This window comes from Falco biarmicus, chromosome 1 (assembly GCF_023638135.1).
Source record: "Falco biarmicus isolate bFalBia1 chromosome 1, bFalBia1.pri, whole genome shotgun sequence".
In the NCBI taxonomy this organism is placed as follows: Eukaryota; Metazoa; Chordata; class Aves; order Falconiformes; family Falconidae; genus Falco; species Falco biarmicus.
The window spans coordinates 12,101,390-12,122,890 of record NC_079288.1 but is presented as its reverse complement, the minus strand read 5'-3'; the positions used below and the strand labels follow the sequence as shown (position 1 = coordinate 12,122,890).

The window sequence follows — 21,501 nt, the reverse complement described above, 5'->3', positions numbered from 1 at the left end:
CAAATTGCCTGCATGTCTAATGAAGATGATGGTCTCAACCACAACAGAGCTTAAAGAAGTGTAGAGAACTAAGGAACTTGGAACTAATTGTACTTAACCTTGTCTGTGAATAAATATTAGAACAAAGAAGCTGACATACAATATTGAATAGAGTTTGAGCACAGGGAGCCTGATTGTGTGACATTACCACAGTGAGGACTGAATGCAAGAGCAGATTTGGAGCCCAGTAAGTTGGTTATAAATGAGGAAGATGATGAACTGTGTGCAGAGCCCAGAGTAAGATTCAAAGATTAAGTTGTGGGACGAGAGGAAAACAAAAAGGTGGTATTATATAGAAGCTTGTTCTGTCCTCTCCCTCCTCTCTACCAGCCCTCCACCACTCTTAAAGCAGTCCGATAGTGAGTATGGATGTATACCGATCTGTTTTATTTGAACTGATCACCAGGAGGTGAAGGATCCTGTATTCCCAAAGTGCTGAGTTTTCATTTGAGCAATGCAGTCAATCAATTGTATAGTAAAAGTTGGCAGTGTTTTCTGTGTTAATTGCTATTCCCCGGAACAACCTTGAAACACTAAAAAAAAATTCTATTCCGAAAGTGGGTTCGTAAGCATAGAATTAATTTAAGTTTATAGATTTAAAATAATAAGGACTTAATTATTGACATTTTCTCATATTCTGAGTATCAAAGGAAATAAAGCTGCATCCAGTTTTATAGCTCTCAGCTCTGTGCAGCGAACAGATGCCAATCCTTGAAGGTCCAAAAAAGTGCTAATAAGAAGTAGGAAAACCTTTCATATATATTTGAATAGTTTTTTAGTGGCTGTAGCATTGTCCTTCTCCAGGCTGGTTTACAATCAGTGATGCTACATAGCCCCTTACAGACCGGTATAGGAACAGGAAGGTGGCCAGTATGTACATATATGTACCTTAAATGGCAGAGGGGGGAAAACATACCACCAGACAGTAGATTTGTATAAGTGATGGGACTAACTCGTGTCAGAGAACAGTTGCTGCAGAGCAGCTTTTTTTGTATGTAAGAATCACAAGTGTAACTTCCTTTAAATTTCTAATTTCACGGTTTGGACTTCTATTCGCGAATTTTCTTTGGTTTAAAATTAATGTAACTTGATATGGTTATAGCTCCAAAATTGCTGCAATTTCCCATTTTTGTTCTATTTATCCAGTTACCAAACTTATTTTCTTACAGTCTGCACTTTAATTGAAAAGTTGTCGCTATCAAAAATGCCATTTAGAGGAGATCCAATAATCGGTATGTCATTTTTAAAATAACTTTCCGTTATCTTAGTTGTTATTCATTAAGCTAAATTATTAACAAAAGATGCTTTTTAAAGAAGAAAGATGAGTGAGATTGGGCGGCCTAACAAATAAAAAAATACCAAAAACATACACAAATACTGCAACAGATGGCAATGTTTTTTGAAGATGTGTTTTTAGCTGTTTCCTAATGTGGGGGGTTTTCCTGTCAAGTTTTCAGCATCACCAGACACAGTGTTTGTGCTGTAAACTGTGAATTTAAACTGTAAACCAAATGAGAATAGCTATACTAATTGAGAATCACAATCTTGTTTATTTTGGAAAACCAAGGAAATACATCAATATGTATAATTGCGGGTCTTTGTGAAAAATAACACAGAGAATGTTGAAGTTCAGGAAGTAAGAAAAGTTAATACCATTTATGTGCCTTACTGTTTCAGGTGGCTGGCAGTGGTTAATAAACGACAGTCTAAGAAGCCTCCCTCTGGTTTCAAGCACTGCACGACAGCATATAAAGGTACAACAGTTCCTCCTTCATGTGGTCCCATTAAATACAGAATTAGAACTATTTTTGCTTTCTGATGGTGGATTATTTTCCATGAAATCTAATTGATTCTTAAATGTTTGTTTCTTAGATTGGATCAAGAAGTTTTTTGTGTTTTGTTTTTTTTTTTTTAAAAAGAGAATTCCTCAAAATTCAAATGGAGCTTTTTGATTAATAGTTGGCCAGCTGTCACAGAGGTTGTTCTTGTGTCTACATGTGGACCAAGGGCTTGGCAGGTGCTGCCACTGACGGTGGGCTGGACTGGCCATCAGTGGTCGCTGGCGGTTGCTTGAAGCTCCTGGCTTCGGCTGCACGGTTGCGTTGGTACGGTGTTTTGTGTCCGTTTTGGTGTACCTGTAGTATGTACAAGGTATGTTGGTATTTGGTAGTTTCAGAGAGCTTTGGTGAGAATTAAAAAGAAAGTCTGGATGACGTTCTCAGGCCTGATGTACTGAGATCTTTGTTAACAGTGAGAACACTGTGATCAACAGTTATTCAGGACAATGTGCTTAAATTTTCCATGAAACACTGTTGCAAATCCTTTTACTGTGCTCTCGAGCTACTCTTAATTCTGAATATTAAATCCAGATGGATATGTTTCATGATATTTTATGTACATGATCTTAACGTCTCCAGTTATTTGCCTTAATTTTCCTGAGTAATACCATGACAGTTTGATCTTCTGCTCTTAAAGGCTCTACTGAATTATAAAGACAATTTTTGAATGCCCTGTTTGAGCTTATAGCCATCACAGAGACTATTTGAATATAACTTATTGTGTTCATTTTGTTAGGTTTTAAAAATAAGATAAAAAGCCATTGCAAATATCTCGTCGCTCATCTTTTAGTCTTCCTTGGAAGACAGAGTAAACCAGAATGTATCCAAGTCACTGAAGAAAATTAAAGATTAAATTTGAATTCTTGGAATATTCTTTTGGCATTAGCAATTTTTTCAAAGAGTTTGTATGTCTTTATAACTGGAACTTCTAAACCAAACTTAGAAGAATTAATTATAGACTTTAGAGAGTTGTGATTTGTTCGGTTAATATTAATCAGTGTTGAGCCAAGTATGTTTAGTAAATATCAGTTCTCACTTGATTTCTGTATATATTTTAGAGAGAAATAATTTTAAGGGCAATACTTAAGACATTAAAAAGTAACCTTTTTTCCCGGCATACGGTATACTCTGCCCATGTAACTTCATGCATTTAGAGTGAAAACCATTCTTTTTAGAAAGTGAAGGATCTGAGCAACCTGATCTAGTTGAAGATGTCCGTGCTCGTTGCAGGGGGATTGGACTAGGTGATCTTTCAATGCCCCTTCCAACCTACAGATAATTCTGTATATTTTGCTATTATAATGCCCGTGGTAGGTAGAATATTATGTAGATGAATACTGGTTTTCTTTCAAGTCCTGGATTTTGCATAGAAAACAAGTCTGAGGTGTCTTTGAGGGTGGGATGAATAGGCTGTACAGGATGCCTGTGTTATCATTTAAGATTTCTTGTACCCAGAGAACATGAGTATTAGTGAGTATCATTGCTGTTAACATGGAGCGAACAGTGCATAGTTTTTGTATGCTTTCAAATTTATTATAATTTTGGTTAGCATTATATTGTTAGCTAAAAAGTATAATTTAACCATAAATTCTACGGGAAAACTTGTTACATGCTTTTTGAAATAGCAGCTATATTAGTTCTGTGTTCTGCAGCAGTGACCGAAACCACTCTAAAGATGAGGAGGTGCAGGTGCAATACACAACCTTTGGTCCTTTTCTAAACCAATTAAGACTGAGACACAGTGAGGCACAGGATTGTAATACTGGATATTTTGGGGTTGTTTTTTTCTGTGTTTCCTTCCTGTAGCTTTCTGGGGATAAATGGTTTATTTCTTATCAATCTGGCACCAATATATTGAAGATGAAATAACGGCTTCTGTATTTTGTAATACTGTGTCATCCTGGAGGTCTTTCAACTGAACTGAGAATAGTTGATACATTACTATTGATGTCTTAAATATTAATTTAGCTTACTGGTACTTTTGAAGGAATAAGAGTAGAAACTCCTGGATTTTTTTTCTTACACAGATTTCCTATTCAACTGTTCTTAAACCGGTATTGGGAAAAAATGAAAAGAAAGTAAATGTCGGTAGCTGAAGGGAATATTTTTTGTTTAAAAATCCACTCTTTTTCCTTAACCTTTTAATTCTAAGCACAGTTATCATAAAGTATGACCGTAAAAATATATCAAGTTCACAGTTTTGCCTTTGTTACAGGAGTCGGCAGTCTCTGCACTGGCTGCGCTGTGTAACGAGTATTACATCAATGAAAAGGGAGAAGCTGATCCAGCTCTACAGGGTAATGACTCATGTTTACAGCAGAGGCAGAAAATACTGGGCTGGACCTAACTTGCACTTTGGAGGTATTGGGTAGAGTGGGGAGGAGCGTCACTGATTTTAAAGGACCTTAAAATGGTTCAGGAAAGAGTGGTAAAACCAACTGAAAGTCTAGGAGATGTCTCAGGGATTGCTTGCTTTAGACTGAATGTCTAAATTCAGTCTAAATTTAAAAATTTAAATTTAAAAAAGAATGCAAGGTACCATAATAATGAATAGTAGGAAAAAGAGATAGCTTTTCTATTCTATACTTTAAAACAAAGAAGCAAAGAAAATATGTGTTTATGGCAAATCTTGAATTTTAATGAAATTCATTATGAGGCATTTATGTCTTATTTGTGTCTCACTATGAAATTCATAATGAGACATTTTCACATCATATTTTGATAAACTCTATGCCAGAGATCTTGGCTGACTTTAAGGAAGAAGAATTGCATAGGCATAGGAAGAATAGCCAGGACACACAAGAGTTCTTGTAAACGCACATATGAAACCTCATCTATTTGGATTTGGATCAGTGGTACAAGAGTAGGCTTAAACTTTTGTCAGAGGCATATAAATCAACATCTTTTTTTATATTGGTTTTATTGGACCTTTCTTTGTTTTAAGTATCAAATGATATTGTGTCCACCAGAGACAAACTACTGCATTGTATAGATAGATAATTTAAGAAAAACATTTGAGTTCTTGTTTTGATTTAAATATTATATATATTTTTATATATATAACAAAATAGGGATTTATTTTTTTTTTTCCCATTACTAAATCATTCCTAAATCAGGTAACAGAATACGTTATTATTTATTTCTATTACGGTAGCTCCCAGAATTAACCAGATATCTATCACATATATTAGTAACATGCATTCCCTGCCCTAAAGAAGCTATGGCTTATATATAAAAGCAGCATATCCTGATTATTAAATCTTTTCTGTATTGCTAAACCTCTGCATTTTTGTAAAAAATAAATCTGAAAATAGCGCTTTCCTTCATGCAGGCTGGCACTGCATGCCTGATTTTTTTTGTAGGCAGTATGGCAAGATGTGATACGGTACTAAGGCAGATTAAAAAAAAACAAACCAATAATCTCAGCAAAAGGTAATGTTTTCTAAAAACAGAATACTTTGGGCAGGAGGAGATAATGCTGAATCAAGAAAGCAAGCTAAAAATGAGTTAAAAAGTTAATAGATCACATTCTATGTAAGGATGGAGTTTCAGACTTCTATGAAAGTGGACCAGGAAGCTCAGCCAGATGTCAGTGTCAAGAGGGAGAGAGGATCTCCTGGAAGGACATGCAATGATGGCTGCAGCCATAGATGCCCATGAAGCTTAATTGTTTTTTCCTGGATTCTCGGTTAACTTCTAGTCTGGCTTGTGCTTGAAGGAGTCATGGTGATGTAGCCATGGTGGTCTGGGGACATAATTAGGGTCAGATTTGTAGATAGAAGTACATTTTTTTATTAGACTTCCTGGAGTGATTTAGAGAATAGAATCGTGAGTTGGAAATTTTTCTGTTCTAAAAAGTCTAGTCAGTTCTGTCCTGATGATGCTTTTATTTGCCTTGTACTGCTCTAAAGCCTCTTCCACACATTGTAACCAAAGCGCCATTATACATGCAAGCATCTTTTAAAAAGAAAAAAAAAGTGTATTTTCATCTTTGTGTCTGTAAAAACTATGTATTTGATGACCATGAAATTCTGTATGTTGTGGGATTAAAATCCATTACTAAAAGTCCTCCCCATGATGCCTGATACATGCGTGTCTGCGTGGGAGCTGCGGTGCAGAAGACATTCAGTGACAATGCAGGTCATTAGATAAGTCAGTTAAAGCAGGCCTAAACATGATGAAGGGGATCAGGAAATAAAAAGGCTTTTGGTAGAATTTTATGGGTGTTTCACTATAGCTCAACAGATTAAAATGAAAACACAAATCAAAGTGATTCAGCATTCTGAATCTGTCCCTATAAGACTGCAGTTTTATTGAAACTTCTTTTGCCTTGATTGTTTGTTACCACCTTTTCTTTTAGTTTTTTCTGTCTTAATGTGTTTGGTTTTGATGACTTTATCTTTTAATATTCTTTCAGGATGGGTTGTGTTGAATTAATGTTGTAGACACCTCACAGGCTGTGTTTTATGAGGCTGAAGACTCTCAGAAGAATATTAACATTTGCATTACACTTGCGAGCATAATTACGAAGTAGTTATAAGTAAAGAGCTGCTCTTCTATTGTCATGTCTTAATTCTATGTCGTTTGGCTAAAATGTCATTTTAAGTTTACATCAGTCAAAGGGAACACTGTTGTAGTCTTGCTGTCTAAGATCATCTTGCTGTCTAAGCAAGCACGGCATCTTCCTATGGCCTCCAGACTCTAACTTTACACTCCAGTGGTTTGGAAATTTTTGAATAATAGATGTGCTTATATGAAGGTATTGCTAACCTTTGGACAGGGAACTAGTTCCATGATGTGAGGAACTAGTTGAGGCCTGCTGATTGCATAGGGACTTAAAAAAAACAAAACACCACCACCTCATGAGTTATGATTAATGTGTAATTCCTTATGGTAACTATTCTTTCTTCCTCTAGAAAATATTGCTCAATCATTTGAATCTAAGGTGACAGTAAGCAATGGCACAATTATGTAATCTTCCTACAATCTCGGATTCTTTTTCTTTGAGCATTGATAAGTACATATTCAGTAAAGCGATTAACAAGGCCACCTTTCTGCTTTTCGAACCAGAGCCGTGTTTGCTGCCGCTATCTTGGTTGGTCTTAGAAGCACGTTTCTGGAGCACGTTGTTTTTCTCTGCATTTTGCAGAACAGTTCAATATAGTTGCTGAGAAACCTGGTAAAGGAAGGATTGTCTGTTAAGTCTAGGATAAAAATCACAGCAGAAATACGCAGATAGATTCCTGACTTCTCTTTTTTGGTTTTTTATTCCTCCTCACTTTCTTCTTCACATTGCTTTCCTTCATTGTTGAGCCTCCTTTTTCTATGCCCAGTTCAGTTTATTCTTGTGCCTTTTGTCTGTGCTGCTGTTTGGAGGGCCATCGTCCCTGTCCCGCCGTGTAGCATTGCACAGACTCTGAGCGCAGCATCCCTGCTTTGAAGTGCTGCTGCTTTTGAGCTTTCTCCTGCAAAAAGCCCAGTATTATTTTTGTCTCTCTATAAAAAGTAATATGAAATTATCTCATTGCTTAGGTATGATCTCTGTGTGTGTTTAAACCCTGAGCTCAACTGAGACTACTCTGGGGGGGAAAATGTTGAATGACCTTCACAAATCCAGAGACATCTCTTTCCTAACGCAGAATACTTGTCTAATTATGGAAAATGATGACCTGTAAATATAAGAGAACTTGTTCCCCTGTGTTTGCATAGAAATTTGTGCTTATACTTATTTTTTTTATTTTTAAAACATTATATCTTCTTAACATTAAGAACTTTTTTCTCTGAATGACTAGTATTAGTCTGTCTAAAAATCTGACTTTGTATATAGAAAATAAGAATTCATTCATGTAACAGGGAACATCTTAAAATTTTTATCTTTTTTCTGTAAGAAATCAGAGGTGTTCTGTATTTTAGTTTAATGAATTTTAAAACTTTCTAGCTGCTCTGTTTGGGGGATCTTTTCCTGATTTTTTGTTTTGTTTGTTTGTTAGCTGACTATTTAATGACAGTGATGTGGTAGTTGCTTTTCACTCTGCAATGGTATTTTTTTCTAGATGAGCTGGTGACACAGTATGTTTCAGAACTGCAAAACACAGAGGAAATGATTCGTTGTGGCTTTTCAAGAGCTCTTGGGGCCCTTCCAAGGTTTCTGCTAAAGGGCAGGCTCCAACAGGTTAGAAAATATGAACATTGCAATGAGAAGAGGGCACACAGTATTTTGTATGAAACCTGTGATGGTAATCAAAGACATAATAATGATCATAATTGGCCTTTGTGAAGGGGGTTTGGATTCTAATGAACGGTAACTGCAGAAAATCATCATGAGTTTAGCTTGACATAGATTCAGATAATTAAAGTTTACTCCTGCTTTAGTGGTTTAATGAATGGAAAAGCCAGAGACTGAATTATCCTTTTGCTATGGAACATTTGTCCAAAGGGAAAAGTGAGGCATACTGACAGGTCCCGGTGAGAAACCAAACACTGTTGCCTGCTTGGCGCTCTCGTACCTGATTGAGCTCATCTTGATATGATATCTAAATTTAGTATTTATCATAAATAATGCACTGGATTTAAGTATCTCAAATTTTATATTTTTTCAGGTTTTGGAAGGTTTGAAAAAAGTTACCTTAATTTCACCTGCAGACGTGAGCTTTGCAGAATCCAGGAGAGATGCCTTAATAGCAATTGCAAAGTATGTTTATTGTCTTTATTTTTGTCTAATTTTAGTTCTTTTTCTAGAAGCTTTCACCTGTTCATTCTGCATTCTGTTGTGGGCTTGTAGCGTGATTCTTGGAATTACTTACACCGTGACATACACATTTTTAGCGTGGGACTGTACGTATCTCCATTATTCAATGTATCTTTGATTCAGAGGATTTTCTCACTTGTGAGGATGTAATACAAATCTGATGGTGTGTTTGTGGTTTTTTTTTAATCAATTAACTGACTAGCTAGAGTATACTTTAAATTTCGCCTTTCTCATGGGCTGCAATTTAGTGAGCTTTATTGAGGGGGAAGAATATGTTTTTTCCACATCCTTAATAAGAAGATTGAATTGGTTTAAAGAAATTGTACTTTTACTCTAAAGGAGTATTTTCTGTGTTGACATGCCACAGTGTAGTTACTGTTAGTAATATCATAGTATGTATGCTCTTAAACCATTACAGTGGAAAAAGCCCATGTCTTCAATGTAAAGAAGTTTGTTAAAGATCAAATTCAGTGCACACTGTATTAGTCCTTTGCTCTTCTTGCTTGCTTCATTTTAAGGAGAGTTCAGAAACTGACAGGTGCTTCAAGTGTGTTCCTTTTTGTTACTGTGGACATAAACCCAAACAGCTTATCGGAGATTTTTGCCTTGCCAGTGTTCCTTTAAACCTGAACGCTGATCGGAAATTCTCAGGTCAGATACAACACAGTAGGCTCAGAAATATCTCCATACTGTTTGCAGCAGATGTTACAGGTGTTTAAGAGTGCTGTACGTCCAGGGAATGCAGTTAAGCAGCAGAACAAAGCTATGATCTTAATGTTTCTCCTTGCTAGTGTTGTGGTGTCCCTCACTTCTTCTCTTTTTACAGGGTTTGCCAGACAGTAGGTGTAAAGGGGGACGGATCCCAGGAAGAATATGTCTGCAAAGATAACATTGCTCAGATTTATGCTACCCTGCTTAGTGGTGTGACTGACTACACCACAGACAGCCGAGGAGATGTTGGAGGATGGTAAGATGCCTTACAAACTGAGACTTCAACTTAGCTGTCAGTTTTGATGTCTAATGAAAAATTGATGTCTTTTCAAAACCTGTTAGAAATAGATAGCTCCGAGGTTTGAGTATAGTTAGAAATACACTGGGGGAAGAGGAGTAGAAAGTGAAAGGAAAGACTGACAAGAATTGGTTTGTCCTTCGCCTCAGAAGTTAGGAAGGTGTGGGCTAATGTGTTTTAAACTGGAATTCAGTCTTATTCTGGTTTTGTGGATGACATTCTTTGCTTTTAGTGAACGTCAGGAATTTATTGAGTTGCAAGAAGTACAGCGATGTAAAACATTGCTTCTGTTTCTTTGAAATAACACATTTACTCCCGCTTGGCGAGCTCTCTGGTGTGCATTGCTCTCGTGGGACGTTTTGCCAGGAGAGGGAGTAGTTGCCTCACGTGTTAGTGACATTTCCAAGGCTGGTGACAAGGTGGATAAAAACTTTATACATTGTGCATTGGTGTTACTGACTCTTTTTTAAGTCTAGGGTTTCAGTGATTTCAGCTACGAGATTGGAAGAATAATTAAATCCTAAGTCTGTAGGAATGTATCTGCTAATGTGAAATCTATAGGATAGGTGTAAGGTTAAAACTGTAGCAGTCTTATTTTTGACATGTTCTTCAGTCTTCACAGTTCCGTTAATATATTAAGCAGATTCAGTATATAGTACCGCATTCGTCTGGAGGTTCTGTGTTCCTTCAGTAATAGTCATCTGAAAAGGCAATTTCTAAACTGATGAACCCAGAGCGCTATGAAGGCTGATATCCTCCTTGGGTTTGTGTCTGATTTCTAAAGAAGCTGGAATTGGGGATGTAACATAACTCACTGATCGGAAGTTCCTGCAGTCTTTGAATGTGGTAGACGGAGCAGCAATGAAGATTTCATGTTACTCACTTCATCGCGTAGAATTCCACAAGGTAGTTAGAGAGTGAGAAAACCATGTGAAATTTCTTTAGAGATCAGATGAGTACTAAGGAAACATACAGGCTCTCTTTTCAGGGTACTTTTCTGCGTGTATTTAGGAGCACAAATATGCCGAGCCTGAAATAGTCCTTGTTAATAAAAAGTATTAAATTATCAGAATTCAAGAATAAATCCAGTATCCGCAGTTTTAAAATATATGCTGATTTTGATGCTGTATAGAAGGCTCAGAGCAGTAACATTAATCATTATATAAACAAGCAATAAACTAAGTAAATGAATGTGATAAATTCATTGTAGTTGTCTGTTAGTTGTTGGACATTGATTTTGAGTGAAGTGCTGTTTTTGAAAAAGGCTTTGTAATGTCTTAATCCCTAATTTTGATTTGGAAATATGCAGATACATGTTGCTTTTAGATATGATTCTGTACAGATATATACATTCTATACATATCAGCCCTGTTTTAACAGTATGGGCCATGCTGTTTGTATGGTATGGTAATGAGTGGTGGTACATATTTGACTTGTCAGGCAACTATATGTAACGTCTCAGGGTACAGAGATGTGCGTTCAGGATTGTAGGTTAACAGCCTGTTGATTGTTCAGATCTAGTTTCTGAATAAAAACTATGCTTCTGTTACGTTCCAAGCAGGGAGTGGGGAAAAGTACTGCTATGAAGTAATTTTGTTGGTTGAGGATTTCCATATTTTCCCAGTTTATTAAGGAAGCTCTTGTCTAACAGTGCTGAGTCACATGAAAGGCTTTGGTGTTTCATTTCGGTTGTATCATTGCAGAGCGTTTGTATGAAACAACAAGTTTAGACATTTTTTTCAGTCACTGTCCTCTGAAGGGTGTTTTCAGCTGTAGCTGATGAACATAAAACATAATTTTCTTCTGATTTGAGTGGTATCTATGTATTGTAACTGGCTGCAGCAAAGCTGGCAGAGCTCACAGGTGATGGTTGCAACCTGTGGTGGTACTTGCTGACTTGGGAAGGCTGCAAGGGGTGAGACGTTAGCTGTATCTCGCAGGGGAGGGTGTGCGCTCCTCCTGGCTTGTTGTGATGCTTTCTGTGACCAAAACAGTCCCAGTGGTTTGCTCCCTTCTCCCTGCTGCAAGCAAAACAGTCCAGCTCTGGAGCGTTGGCTGTTCAGCCTCAGCAGCCATGCATAGCATGCTGATCCCGGTTCAGATCCGGTATAATGGTACGTGATGCCAAGTGTGCATTGTGTCAGCTTGGGAACTTTTTGCTTCGGGTCAGATTTCTGGTTATGTCTGTTTTAGAATTCTGTCCTACTCAGTCTTGACTTTAGTGTCATTACTGTATTTGTTAGCCCCAGGTTTACTTTGAAAAGAAAAGAAAAAAGTTAATTGCAGTGGCATTCTCCTCTTTAGGATTGCTCATTAGATAGCTTGAATGCAGGGGCAGGTGCTGTAAAGTACATCTGTAATTACGGTGAGGACTGGGAGCTGCTGTAACACACCCTAGAACCAACTATTTCCTAGTGTAGGAGGAACATTTGTGATTGTGCTTTTTTTGTGCAGTGTTTATCTGGTTTTCATTGCCAGCGATCATTGGGTAGTTTATACTGCTGTCAAACTGTAATGCTTGTGCTCTACCTAATCGTTATCAGTCGCTGAGATCTCGTCGGTTCCAGCGTGAGTTGCAATTATCACTACTCTGACTTTGAACAGAACGTGAAGTGTAAGTTCTGCAGAGCAAAGCAGAAGAAAGATGGTTTGTGCCATGTTAGTATTGGGCACGTTTTTAATTGACTAACCTTGTTCCTTTAGGGTACTTGATTACAGTATTTACAAATGAATTGGAAAAGTACACAGGGCAAATAATTGAGGCTGCTCTTATCAGCCTGAGTTAATATTTGTATGTTTCAATTTTTCTTGGTTTGCATAATGATACCCAGCTCCTCAGCCTTCAGTACTGGTCGTTAAAATTGTCATATGACAGGGAAATAATAATGCAGGGCAAGAAATCACTAAAAGATAGGTGTGTTTGACATCTCAAACTTAGAAGAGGAAACAAGGATGCAAACTAGTAAGGATCAAGAGCAGGTCATTCCAGCTTGCGCAAGAGAGGAAGGAGCTTGGCTTTCCCTCTCCTCCTTCCTCCGCCGGCAAAGAAGCAGGAGGGAGGTGAATGGGTCTCTGGCTCAGAAAATGTAGGAACACGAGAGAGGTGGAGCCGAAAGAAGAGGCAAGGGCCCCCATATCCAGTGGAGAGGCAGAGAAAGGGAAGAGATAATAAGCTTTTTGCTTTCAAAATGAGGCGAGACGCTGCAGTAGGTAAGAGCCTGGCTAGGTATAATTAGGTATTCGAGTTAACTTTCACATCTGACAGCTCTTGCTTAAAGTTCCCCATACCTGTTGTTTGTCCTTCTGTCTGTGTCTTAATTTAAAAACAAAACAAAACTCTACAAAGTGAAAATTTTCAAAGAAATCCTGAGGAAATTAAACTCCCAGCACCCATTAAAATTCAAATGCGCTTTGAGCACCAGATTCTTTTTAAGCTTCTTTGGCAATGCCAGCCACAATCAAGTCAAGAAACGTGTAAATTAAAGGGGGGAGGGGAATCCTTTCTTACGGCAAACTGTTGGCTGCCGAGTACTTTTGTGGCCTTTCAAATATGAACGTTTTCTCATTGTTTCTTCTAAACCATTGACTAAGATGGAAAGATATAGGGGGAATTGCCATTTCTCTGGAGAGACCTTGCCTTTGGTGTGTAATTTTTGTCTTTCTTTAATGGAATCGTGGGAAAGTTTAACCAACTTTACTTTCCATATGCAAACTTTACATTTCTTTTGACAGATTGTTTGCTGGGACTTGTCCAATCTGTCTACAGGTGTTAGACATGAATATCTAATAGTCAGCTACTATATGAAAAACTAGGAAAACATACTTTGAAAGATTGCCAAACTTGTATTAAGCTACTTAGGAAAAAATGATGTAATTTACCTTTTTTACCATTATAACAAATGTCCCACCCAGTTTTAGACTACATAGGCAACTATTTTCAACTTGTTTTGGAAATCAGAAACAAGAATCTGTCTTTTCACAGTAGTCAGGTGAACCTTTTCAAACATATCAATTTTTTCTTGTTACTTTGAATTTTTCCCAATGTCAAACTTAACTGCTGATGTATTTATTTAAATAAATACTGATGTAACTAAGTATGTAACTACTCCATGTAACTACTCTCTGTTTCAACAGGGTACGTGAAGCTGCTATGACAAGCTTAATGGAAGTGACGCTTCTGCTGGCTCAGAATGAAGTGGAGTTAATTAATGCCAACGTGTATGCTACTTGTACTATTTTTGTGTCTTATAACTACATTCCAGTTCATACAAGAAAGTATTGCTTATATATTATATACTTAATCTTTTACTGAGTGTGACAGAAATTTTGATAGAAGTCCATCAAACCTATACCCATACAGATGCTGAGAATATCGTATCTGTTTTTTGGAGACTAAACTTACCGAGAGAAACTGGGTGGCAGTCGCACCTTTGAAATACAGTGCATCGGTGAGATTTGGTCTGTACTTGCCACCTCTGTGGAGCATGCCAGTATTGTTCACTTCAACAGAAAGCAGACTTGCCTGCTTATCTAGGGCACTGCATTGTTAATTTGGAATGTGATATAATGTGGAGGAGTTTGTAGTCATTTCTGTCATCTTTGCAGAATTGTTAGTAAGGAAATACGGAAAAATACTGAGCTTCTGTTTTTACTTTAATGATAGAATACTCCTAACAGTAGAAAAAGAAAAAAGAATACTTACCAGTTTTTAAGCATACATTTGGCTGCAGAAAAAAGAATACTTACCAGTTTTTAAGCATACATTTGGCTGCAGAAAAACTTTCTTAATAATGGTGTTGGTTTATGGACAGAGCATGCCCAGTGGTTAGCTGAATATATACATGATGTCTTTTTTTAATTTAAAAAATCCCAAACTTGGAAGGAAAATACTGGGTTCTGTAGGAATACACTACTCCACCAGTGCCTGTTGTCCAGGGGCACTTTTGGTCTGTTGCAGAAATAGATCATTCACGTGAAAACTAGAGAAGGACTCCTGCCAGCTGGATCATATTTTCTGATTATTCTGGGTTTTGCTGTGACTGAAGGAATTGTAGCTGGTTTTACTATCGTTAGTTGTCCTTTCTGAAGGTGTAAAGCACCTTGTGAAACACAGTATTGTAGCTGAGAGTTTAGTTATGAATGTGGGCAAAACAGGATTTAGTTAAAAACAAGCCAGAGTTGAAGGAGTGATAAATTTGGGATACATAAGATTTGGGATAGACCTTGTCCTCTGCTACGCGAGCAGTTTTCTACTTGAAAATGTGCTCTTCTTAAGGTTCCTGCTCTATTTCCTTCTGAAATGTAACAGTTCATCCAGACCATAAAGCCACCTTCTTATCTTTTTGGATCAAAGGTGGTATGTGAATATCAAATACTGTGTAATATTAACATCATGATATTTTTTGATTGATTTATGGAAGATAAAGCTTTAAAGATTCTGTCACCATGTTGATGTCTTAAATCACTTGTACGTTCATTATAGAGAGTTAAACCAGAATACTTCCGTAGCAGGATATTTTGGTATGTTGAAACAACGTCAATTTCAGTATACATTCTCATTACATTATGTGATTGTTTTCTTCTTTGTAGCTGCAAACAGATTATGTGCTGGCTGGCTCAACAGTCAGCTGAAAAAATAGATAAATTTCGAGCTCATGCAGGCTCTGTGTTCCTTACTCTTTTACATTTTGACCGTCCTCCAGTTCCACACATACCTCATCGAGAAGCGCTCGAAAGGATATTTCCAAGGTAATATATTGAAAAAGTATCCTAAACCACTGGAAGTAAAAGATACACGCACACAGTTACATGTAACTCAAGCAACCTGATGTAATTTTTGTGCCCAGGTCCCTAATATGGAGGAATATTTGGTGCTGTTTGTCAGAATTTCATTAAGTGTCCAATGAATATGTATAAACATATAAAATGTTCAAAAGACAAACTTACTGTATGAGTTCCTGTTAAACCATCGTTTCCTAAGGAGACAGGTCTTACATGGTCATGCTGCATAAGTTTTTCTCTGGATCCACCCCAGTAATTTCAGACCCCATCAGCCAGTTCCGTGGTGGATGGTAGAGATCGTGTCAGTTGGTGAGACAGAACTGCTGGGAGCTGTGTTTTGGTAATCCTGCTATTTATGAACTGTCTGGTTTATAGTCTCACTTTCTCTTCATAATGTGAGAGCTGGAATTTATTGGTAGTCGCCCTTCTTGTTTGTTCCCCCCCCGCGCCCCCGACTGGAAAACATTGATTGATTATAATGGCAATTTTTAATTGTGTTCTTTTAGAGTAGTGGAAGTAGTTATCTGGTATAGAATTTCTGGTTACAGCAAGAGCTGCAGCAACTCTTTCATGAATGGTGATCATAATACCTGATTGGGATGAGGAACATCCAGCTTTGTGTCCCCATTCTGTTCAGCAGAATCTCACCCTCCTGTAACTGAAAAAGTGCTCTGCCTGCTGGGACACTGCTTGATCCGTGGTGGGGGGTGTCAGCCTTTCCTGGGATAAGTCTGCCTTTGTGTCAGTTGTTGACTAGCTGTTGGTGGGAGAGAACTTGGAAGGGAAAGCAAGAAAGAGAACTTTTTTTCTCTTGGTGTAGGGAAAAGTGCATGTGAAAAGAAAACTGTGGTTCAAATCCCTCATCTGAATCAGAACAAGGACTTGAATTGCTTCCCTTTACTGGCAATGGCTGAAGTTTTGATTTGTATTTTCCCCATGGGCTTGAAGACCAGTGATTAATTTGATTTTTAGGTAATTCAGAGACTTTCTTCACTGACGTGGTGCTTGAGGATGAGGAGCTATCATAGGAACGTATGGGGAGGAAAGGCAGTGCACACATACAACACTTCTTGTCCTTCCCCTTTCCCCAGGTCAGAGAAGGAGACGCTAAACTGGAACGCTGCGTCCGAAGCTTTCCCTCGGATCACCCAGCTGTTGGGTTTGCCAGCGTACCAGTACTACGTGCTTCTGGGTCTTTCGGTGTCTGTTGGTGGATTAACAGAGACAACGGTAAGAAAGCTGAGCGGCTTCCCTGCTTGGTAGGGGAGGGCCTTTACCTGATAAAATTGTTGACTAAAGCGTTTAGTCCGTTACAGTGGATATTGCAGATAGTTATTGCAGATCAGTTATTTCAGGTGTAAGATTTCTAAAAGAAAACATGACACTTTTAAGCCTGATGAACTTCATATTTTTCATCTTTAAAAGTATTATTTTCTTGACATACTGAGCATGCAGGGAACAAGGAGAAAGGACGCTAATTCCTCATTTCCTGGCATGACAGAACCTGACAGTTCCAGCCTGTTGGCTTGATCAACTCGTGTTTTATTTGCTCACCCTTCCAAGCGGTTACCCGAGGACTGGCCATTCAGCTCAGTGTTGTGGGTAAACCGCAAGGTGATCACTTTTTTTAAATGAATGTTCTCATTTTGTAACCTGATGCAAAGTGTTAACTATTAGTTGTGAGTGTGATAACAGTATGTTCAGGGTTTTTTTTATTTTTTTATGTTTCTACAAAAGTACCAGAGAGATGCTAGAAGTTACATGACAAAGAAGTATTATTGAAATATCTGCCTGAATCCTCTGAGCTTCGCAGTCTCTATTTCATTCTCCTGTGCGTGAGCAGTGTCTTTATCGCTGGTTTTGGTAGCCAGTTATGCTGCCAAAGTCGTCCAGACTTTATTATAATTTCAGTGTATCCTTCTGTCCTTGTACTGCAGCCTGTGTTGCTAGTTTCAGAATTTTGGATTTCCAGATATTTGGCTTCTGACTTTTTGGTTATTTGATGTAGCCAAAGATGTAACATACATAAAAGTAACTACTGGGGTAAGCGCACGGTTCAGTAGGACACTACAGAGAAATATCGGGCCAGTAACAGAATATTCTGGCCTGTCAGTTAAACCTTTAAGTTGCAGTGGTCCTGTAGCAGAGCAAGGAGGTTGCGAGTCAGAACCCTAACGGCGTTCAAGAGTGTTACTAATGAAGATTGCCATCTCTAATTAAGAAGGCTGGTAGAAAAGTGGTAAGTGTCAGGAAGCACAGTATTTGTGGGGAGAGAACAGCTCCTGCTGGGCTGGCAGAAGGAGGGAGGTGATCACTGCAGCTTGTCTCCCATGGCTGCGACTTTTCAGTCTTAGCGTGAGCTGTTCCGCGTGTCCCCAAAGGATGGGGTTTGCCTGGTGCCGTCGGTTCTGCGCTTGTGCCCGAGCTGTCCACACGCCTTTGGGTTTCCTGTAGCTGAGAATTTGGTGTCTGTGCATTCTCATATATTTAAACCAATTTTGAGAATTCTAATGTTTCTAAAATGGCAGCTAATTATATAGCAACGGCTATTTTACAACTTTGAAAACATATGCTTATTGGTTTGTGACAGTAATTGTCAGACAGACAATGTAACTCTTAACAGATTTTTTTTAATAGCAGACATGCACATGAAAATCAGCTTTTAGTCAAACACACTTAATTATAGGAGTCTCCACCAAAACCAAAGTTATTTGTATAAGTATAAAAAGAGAGGAAAGTTGTGGAGAAACAGACATGCTGACCGCCAACCAGGGTCAGAGGAAAATTCATATTCAACATTTTAATATCTTTTTTTTCTTTTCTTTTTTTTTTTTTTCTTAAAGTTTTGGTTGTGCTTGGTTTTGAAAAGTGTAAACAGTTCTCGCTCCCTTTTCTTTTTTACCATCTGCCAGTATATTTAAGGGAAACCTTCTGTACTGTTTTTAAAATAGGATTTTGAAATGTTAACTTTCTGTGACCCTGCATTTTTCCTTGACGCTAAAGGCTCGTTCTGGTTAAAATATTCTTAAGGGCTTTGGCTTTAGAAAGAAGATGACCTAATTCTCTTTTGAGCCAGACAGAAGTGCGAGGGAGGCTCAGAGTGTAGGGTACTTACACTTGGGATTATACAGTGTGTAGTGAGTTAAATTTAATATTTTACATGTGATATGTAAATCAGAGTTGATGTGCCTTCTAATGACTTGTGTTTCAAACTGTTCTATCAAAGCCTGTAGTGTTCCTTGCTGAATATCCAGGGACTGATTTAAAACATTAACAGTAAATTCTAAGAACTGTTCTTAAATCTATACGAAAAGCAAATTTTTAAAATCTCAGATAAAGTAAAAGGATTATTCAGGTGCGAGGTCTTGCAGTAACCTGTGTGTGTTCTTGTGATATCTCCTTTCTTCCCCCTCTCTCTTAAAAATATACATACACACAGAAGTTAGAAAGTGAGAGGATTCTCGTACACTGCAAGATAATCTGAATTGAAATGTCAGTTTGTCTTTAAGTCATCTCAGGCAATTAGTAGGAGAAAGGCTCCACTGTAATTCAGTGGTCAGTGGCTATTTTTCCGTTGTTAAAATTGCTCTGCAGTATATTTAGCAAGAGTAGTTCTTTGTTTGGCTTTTTAAAGAGATTTTCTGAAATGAGCTGTGTGGGGGATCTCAGAACCATTTTGGTGGCAGCATGGTTGCTGAAAGAATTGAGCATTTGAAGTAATCTGGAAAAACAGAAGATGTCATTCCCTTTGGGATTTGGCATTCTGCTGCATCGCCTTGGTTCAAAGGGCACTTTTGCTGTGTAAAAGAATCTTTTAATTATGTATCTGGCCCACAATTATGTGTATTTCTTATGGCTGCATAAAACCCCCTCTCAGTATATGAAGATCAGAGCTATACAATGCTGTTCTTTCTCCAGTTCACAAACCCTGTAGTTTCAGGGATCAGGATGTAATTTTGATATAATTTAATTATTGTTGAACTAATTTAAAATTTTCTTAAAGCACAGAATGTCCTGTGATTCCCCTCCCCCCACAAAATTGTATTTTAAAATGTTGTAGAAATTTGAAGTAAAACCTTTAAAAAGAAAAAAAAGAAACCAGCAACCTATTTTGAAAATCAAAAGTTTTCTCCCAGACCACTGCCAGGGTTCCAACGTGGGATGCCAAAGACCTTACCAACTGGAGAAGCCAGTTCCAAAATTATCTGATGAATGCACATGTATGGTGAAGCATGCAACAAAAATTAAGCTCGTCAATGGCATATGGATGTCAACATTATCTATGTGCCAAATACACGATACGATTTATGTTTTATGTTCCTCAGAATGTACTCATTGTTTGCCAGGGATGGTTATGATGGCATATACCTTTTGGAGCAAGTTGCTGGGGTTTCAGCAGCTGTATTAATTCTTACAAATGGAAATGCTGGGACGTTTGTAGATGATGTTTTAGAACATCTGGTTACTGTGACAAATTGTATGCAAACAAATGCATATTTGGTTTGAAGCAACCGGCCCTAAATTCCAGCTTTCTTGGTTGATAATTCTTGAGCAAAATACACTTGAGAATAATTTCTGACATGCTTTTTAAAAAAAAATAAATAGTGTGAATTATGATATTTCTACTTCTCATCAAATATCACTGACTTGAGTCTTGTGAGTTACTGGCCTCCAAAAAATCAATTTATTATAAAGAGTGTTGCAAGTAAAGCAAGGGAGACATGGTTTCACTTGTGCTAAAATTTAAATGCTATGCAATTTTTTCTAAAGTTACTGGGAAAATAGGCTACTGCCACTTCAGCACTGTAAATTTGTCAGGATTAGAAATGATCCAAAACCAGCGTTATTTATTGAGCGTGACATGGTTTCTTCTGCACGCGTTACAGGAATGTCCTGACTGTGAGTAGGTCTTGCTCTGTCCAAATACTTCTATGAAAACGGGAGCCTTTAGCAATTACCCGTACAACAGATTTTGTCCGGGCTTTCCCAGGAGTTACTCCCTTGACTTCCACTGGTGGTGTGTTGGGTGCAGACGACTTAATTTTGTTAAGAGGCCTGGGGCTCCAGGGAGAGTGGTTAGAGGGGCGGCCGACAGCCGTTAGGGTATGTCGATCTACTGAACATCTTCAGCACAGGCTCTTCCTTTCTCATCGTGCCCCACGGGCTGTTTGGTCAGGTCAGTCCAAGGTAGTGCTGCGCAGTGGGAACCGGAGCCCTTGTGTGGCTTGGGCAGCTTTATAGCTGACGGGTGCCTGAGCGGCTGAATGCTCCGTTACAAACTGGATGCCTAAGCTCCTTTTCTCTTGGCCATATCGGTGCCACTCATTGCTTGAGTCCGGTCTTTAAAAGTGCTGTACTTCAGTTTTGCAACAAGTCAGCTAGGAAACAATTTCATGAAGGTTTGTGTAGATGATTATTTCTCTGCCACGCAACTGTCCAGAGCTGTGACTGCCTTCTCCCCGCACTGGAGCTACGCTTCCTCATACTTTCCCCCTGATTCAGGAGATAATATCTTTAGGAGGTAAAACACTTCAGATTTATCATCAGATGAATGGTCCCTTTGAACGCTGTTCGCCTTATCATGTATTGCCTGTCACTCAAGTATCTGCTATTGGCTTAAATGATGGGACAGTTAAGCCTTGGCAAACCCTGTTTTTACTGTGTTTAATAAGAACAAGGTCGTTCCCAGGCCTCCTCTTAAATTCTTATCCAAAGCTGTCCCAGTTCCAACCCATTAACCTCCTAATTTCCTTTCCCTGTCCTCATGGAACCCCAGGGAAAGGTAAATGTCACACATTTGATACAGTGTGAATTCTGTGTTCTGCATAGATGAGGAAGAAATTTGGAAGTGGTCTTCTCTGCAAATACTCATGAGCAGTTTAAGTTGTAGCTCTGATATTGTCCTCATAGGTTATCTGGGGAAAAAAGGAGTGTTCACCTGAGGAGGAAATATGGGTTTAACCTGTTCCTGTGACGTTATCTTGCTGTGTTGGAGTTTCTTCCAGTAAAGTTCGTATGGTCTGTGCTATTTGGAAATGTCCCATTTTTAAATCTCCTAAGCAGTTATATGATGGTTTATCCACACC

General features: G+C 38.2%; 1 protein-coding gene across 1 annotated transcript in view; it reads left to right on the top strand.

Moving 5' to 3' along the window:
- TBCD (tubulin folding cofactor D) overlaps nucleotides 1–21,501 on the top strand; it is a 129,650-nt gene that overhangs the window by 89,435 nt on the left and 18,714 nt on the right. Inside the window, exons 25-33 of the mRNA XM_056328217.1 lie at nucleotides 1,209–1,271; nucleotides 1,717–1,793; nucleotides 4,093–4,174; nucleotides 7,931–8,049; nucleotides 8,477–8,568; nucleotides 9,452–9,592; nucleotides 13,769–13,852; nucleotides 15,224–15,382; nucleotides 16,507–16,645. Of these exons, the coding sequence (XP_056184192.1) occupies nucleotides 1,209–1,271; nucleotides 1,717–1,793; nucleotides 4,093–4,174; nucleotides 7,931–8,049; nucleotides 8,477–8,568; nucleotides 9,452–9,592; nucleotides 13,769–13,852; nucleotides 15,224–15,382; nucleotides 16,507–16,645 (956 nt within the window). The remainder of the gene's footprint in view (nucleotides 1–1,208; nucleotides 1,272–1,716; nucleotides 1,794–4,092; nucleotides 4,175–7,930; nucleotides 8,050–8,476; nucleotides 8,569–9,451; nucleotides 9,593–13,768; nucleotides 13,853–15,223; nucleotides 15,383–16,506; nucleotides 16,646–21,501) is intronic.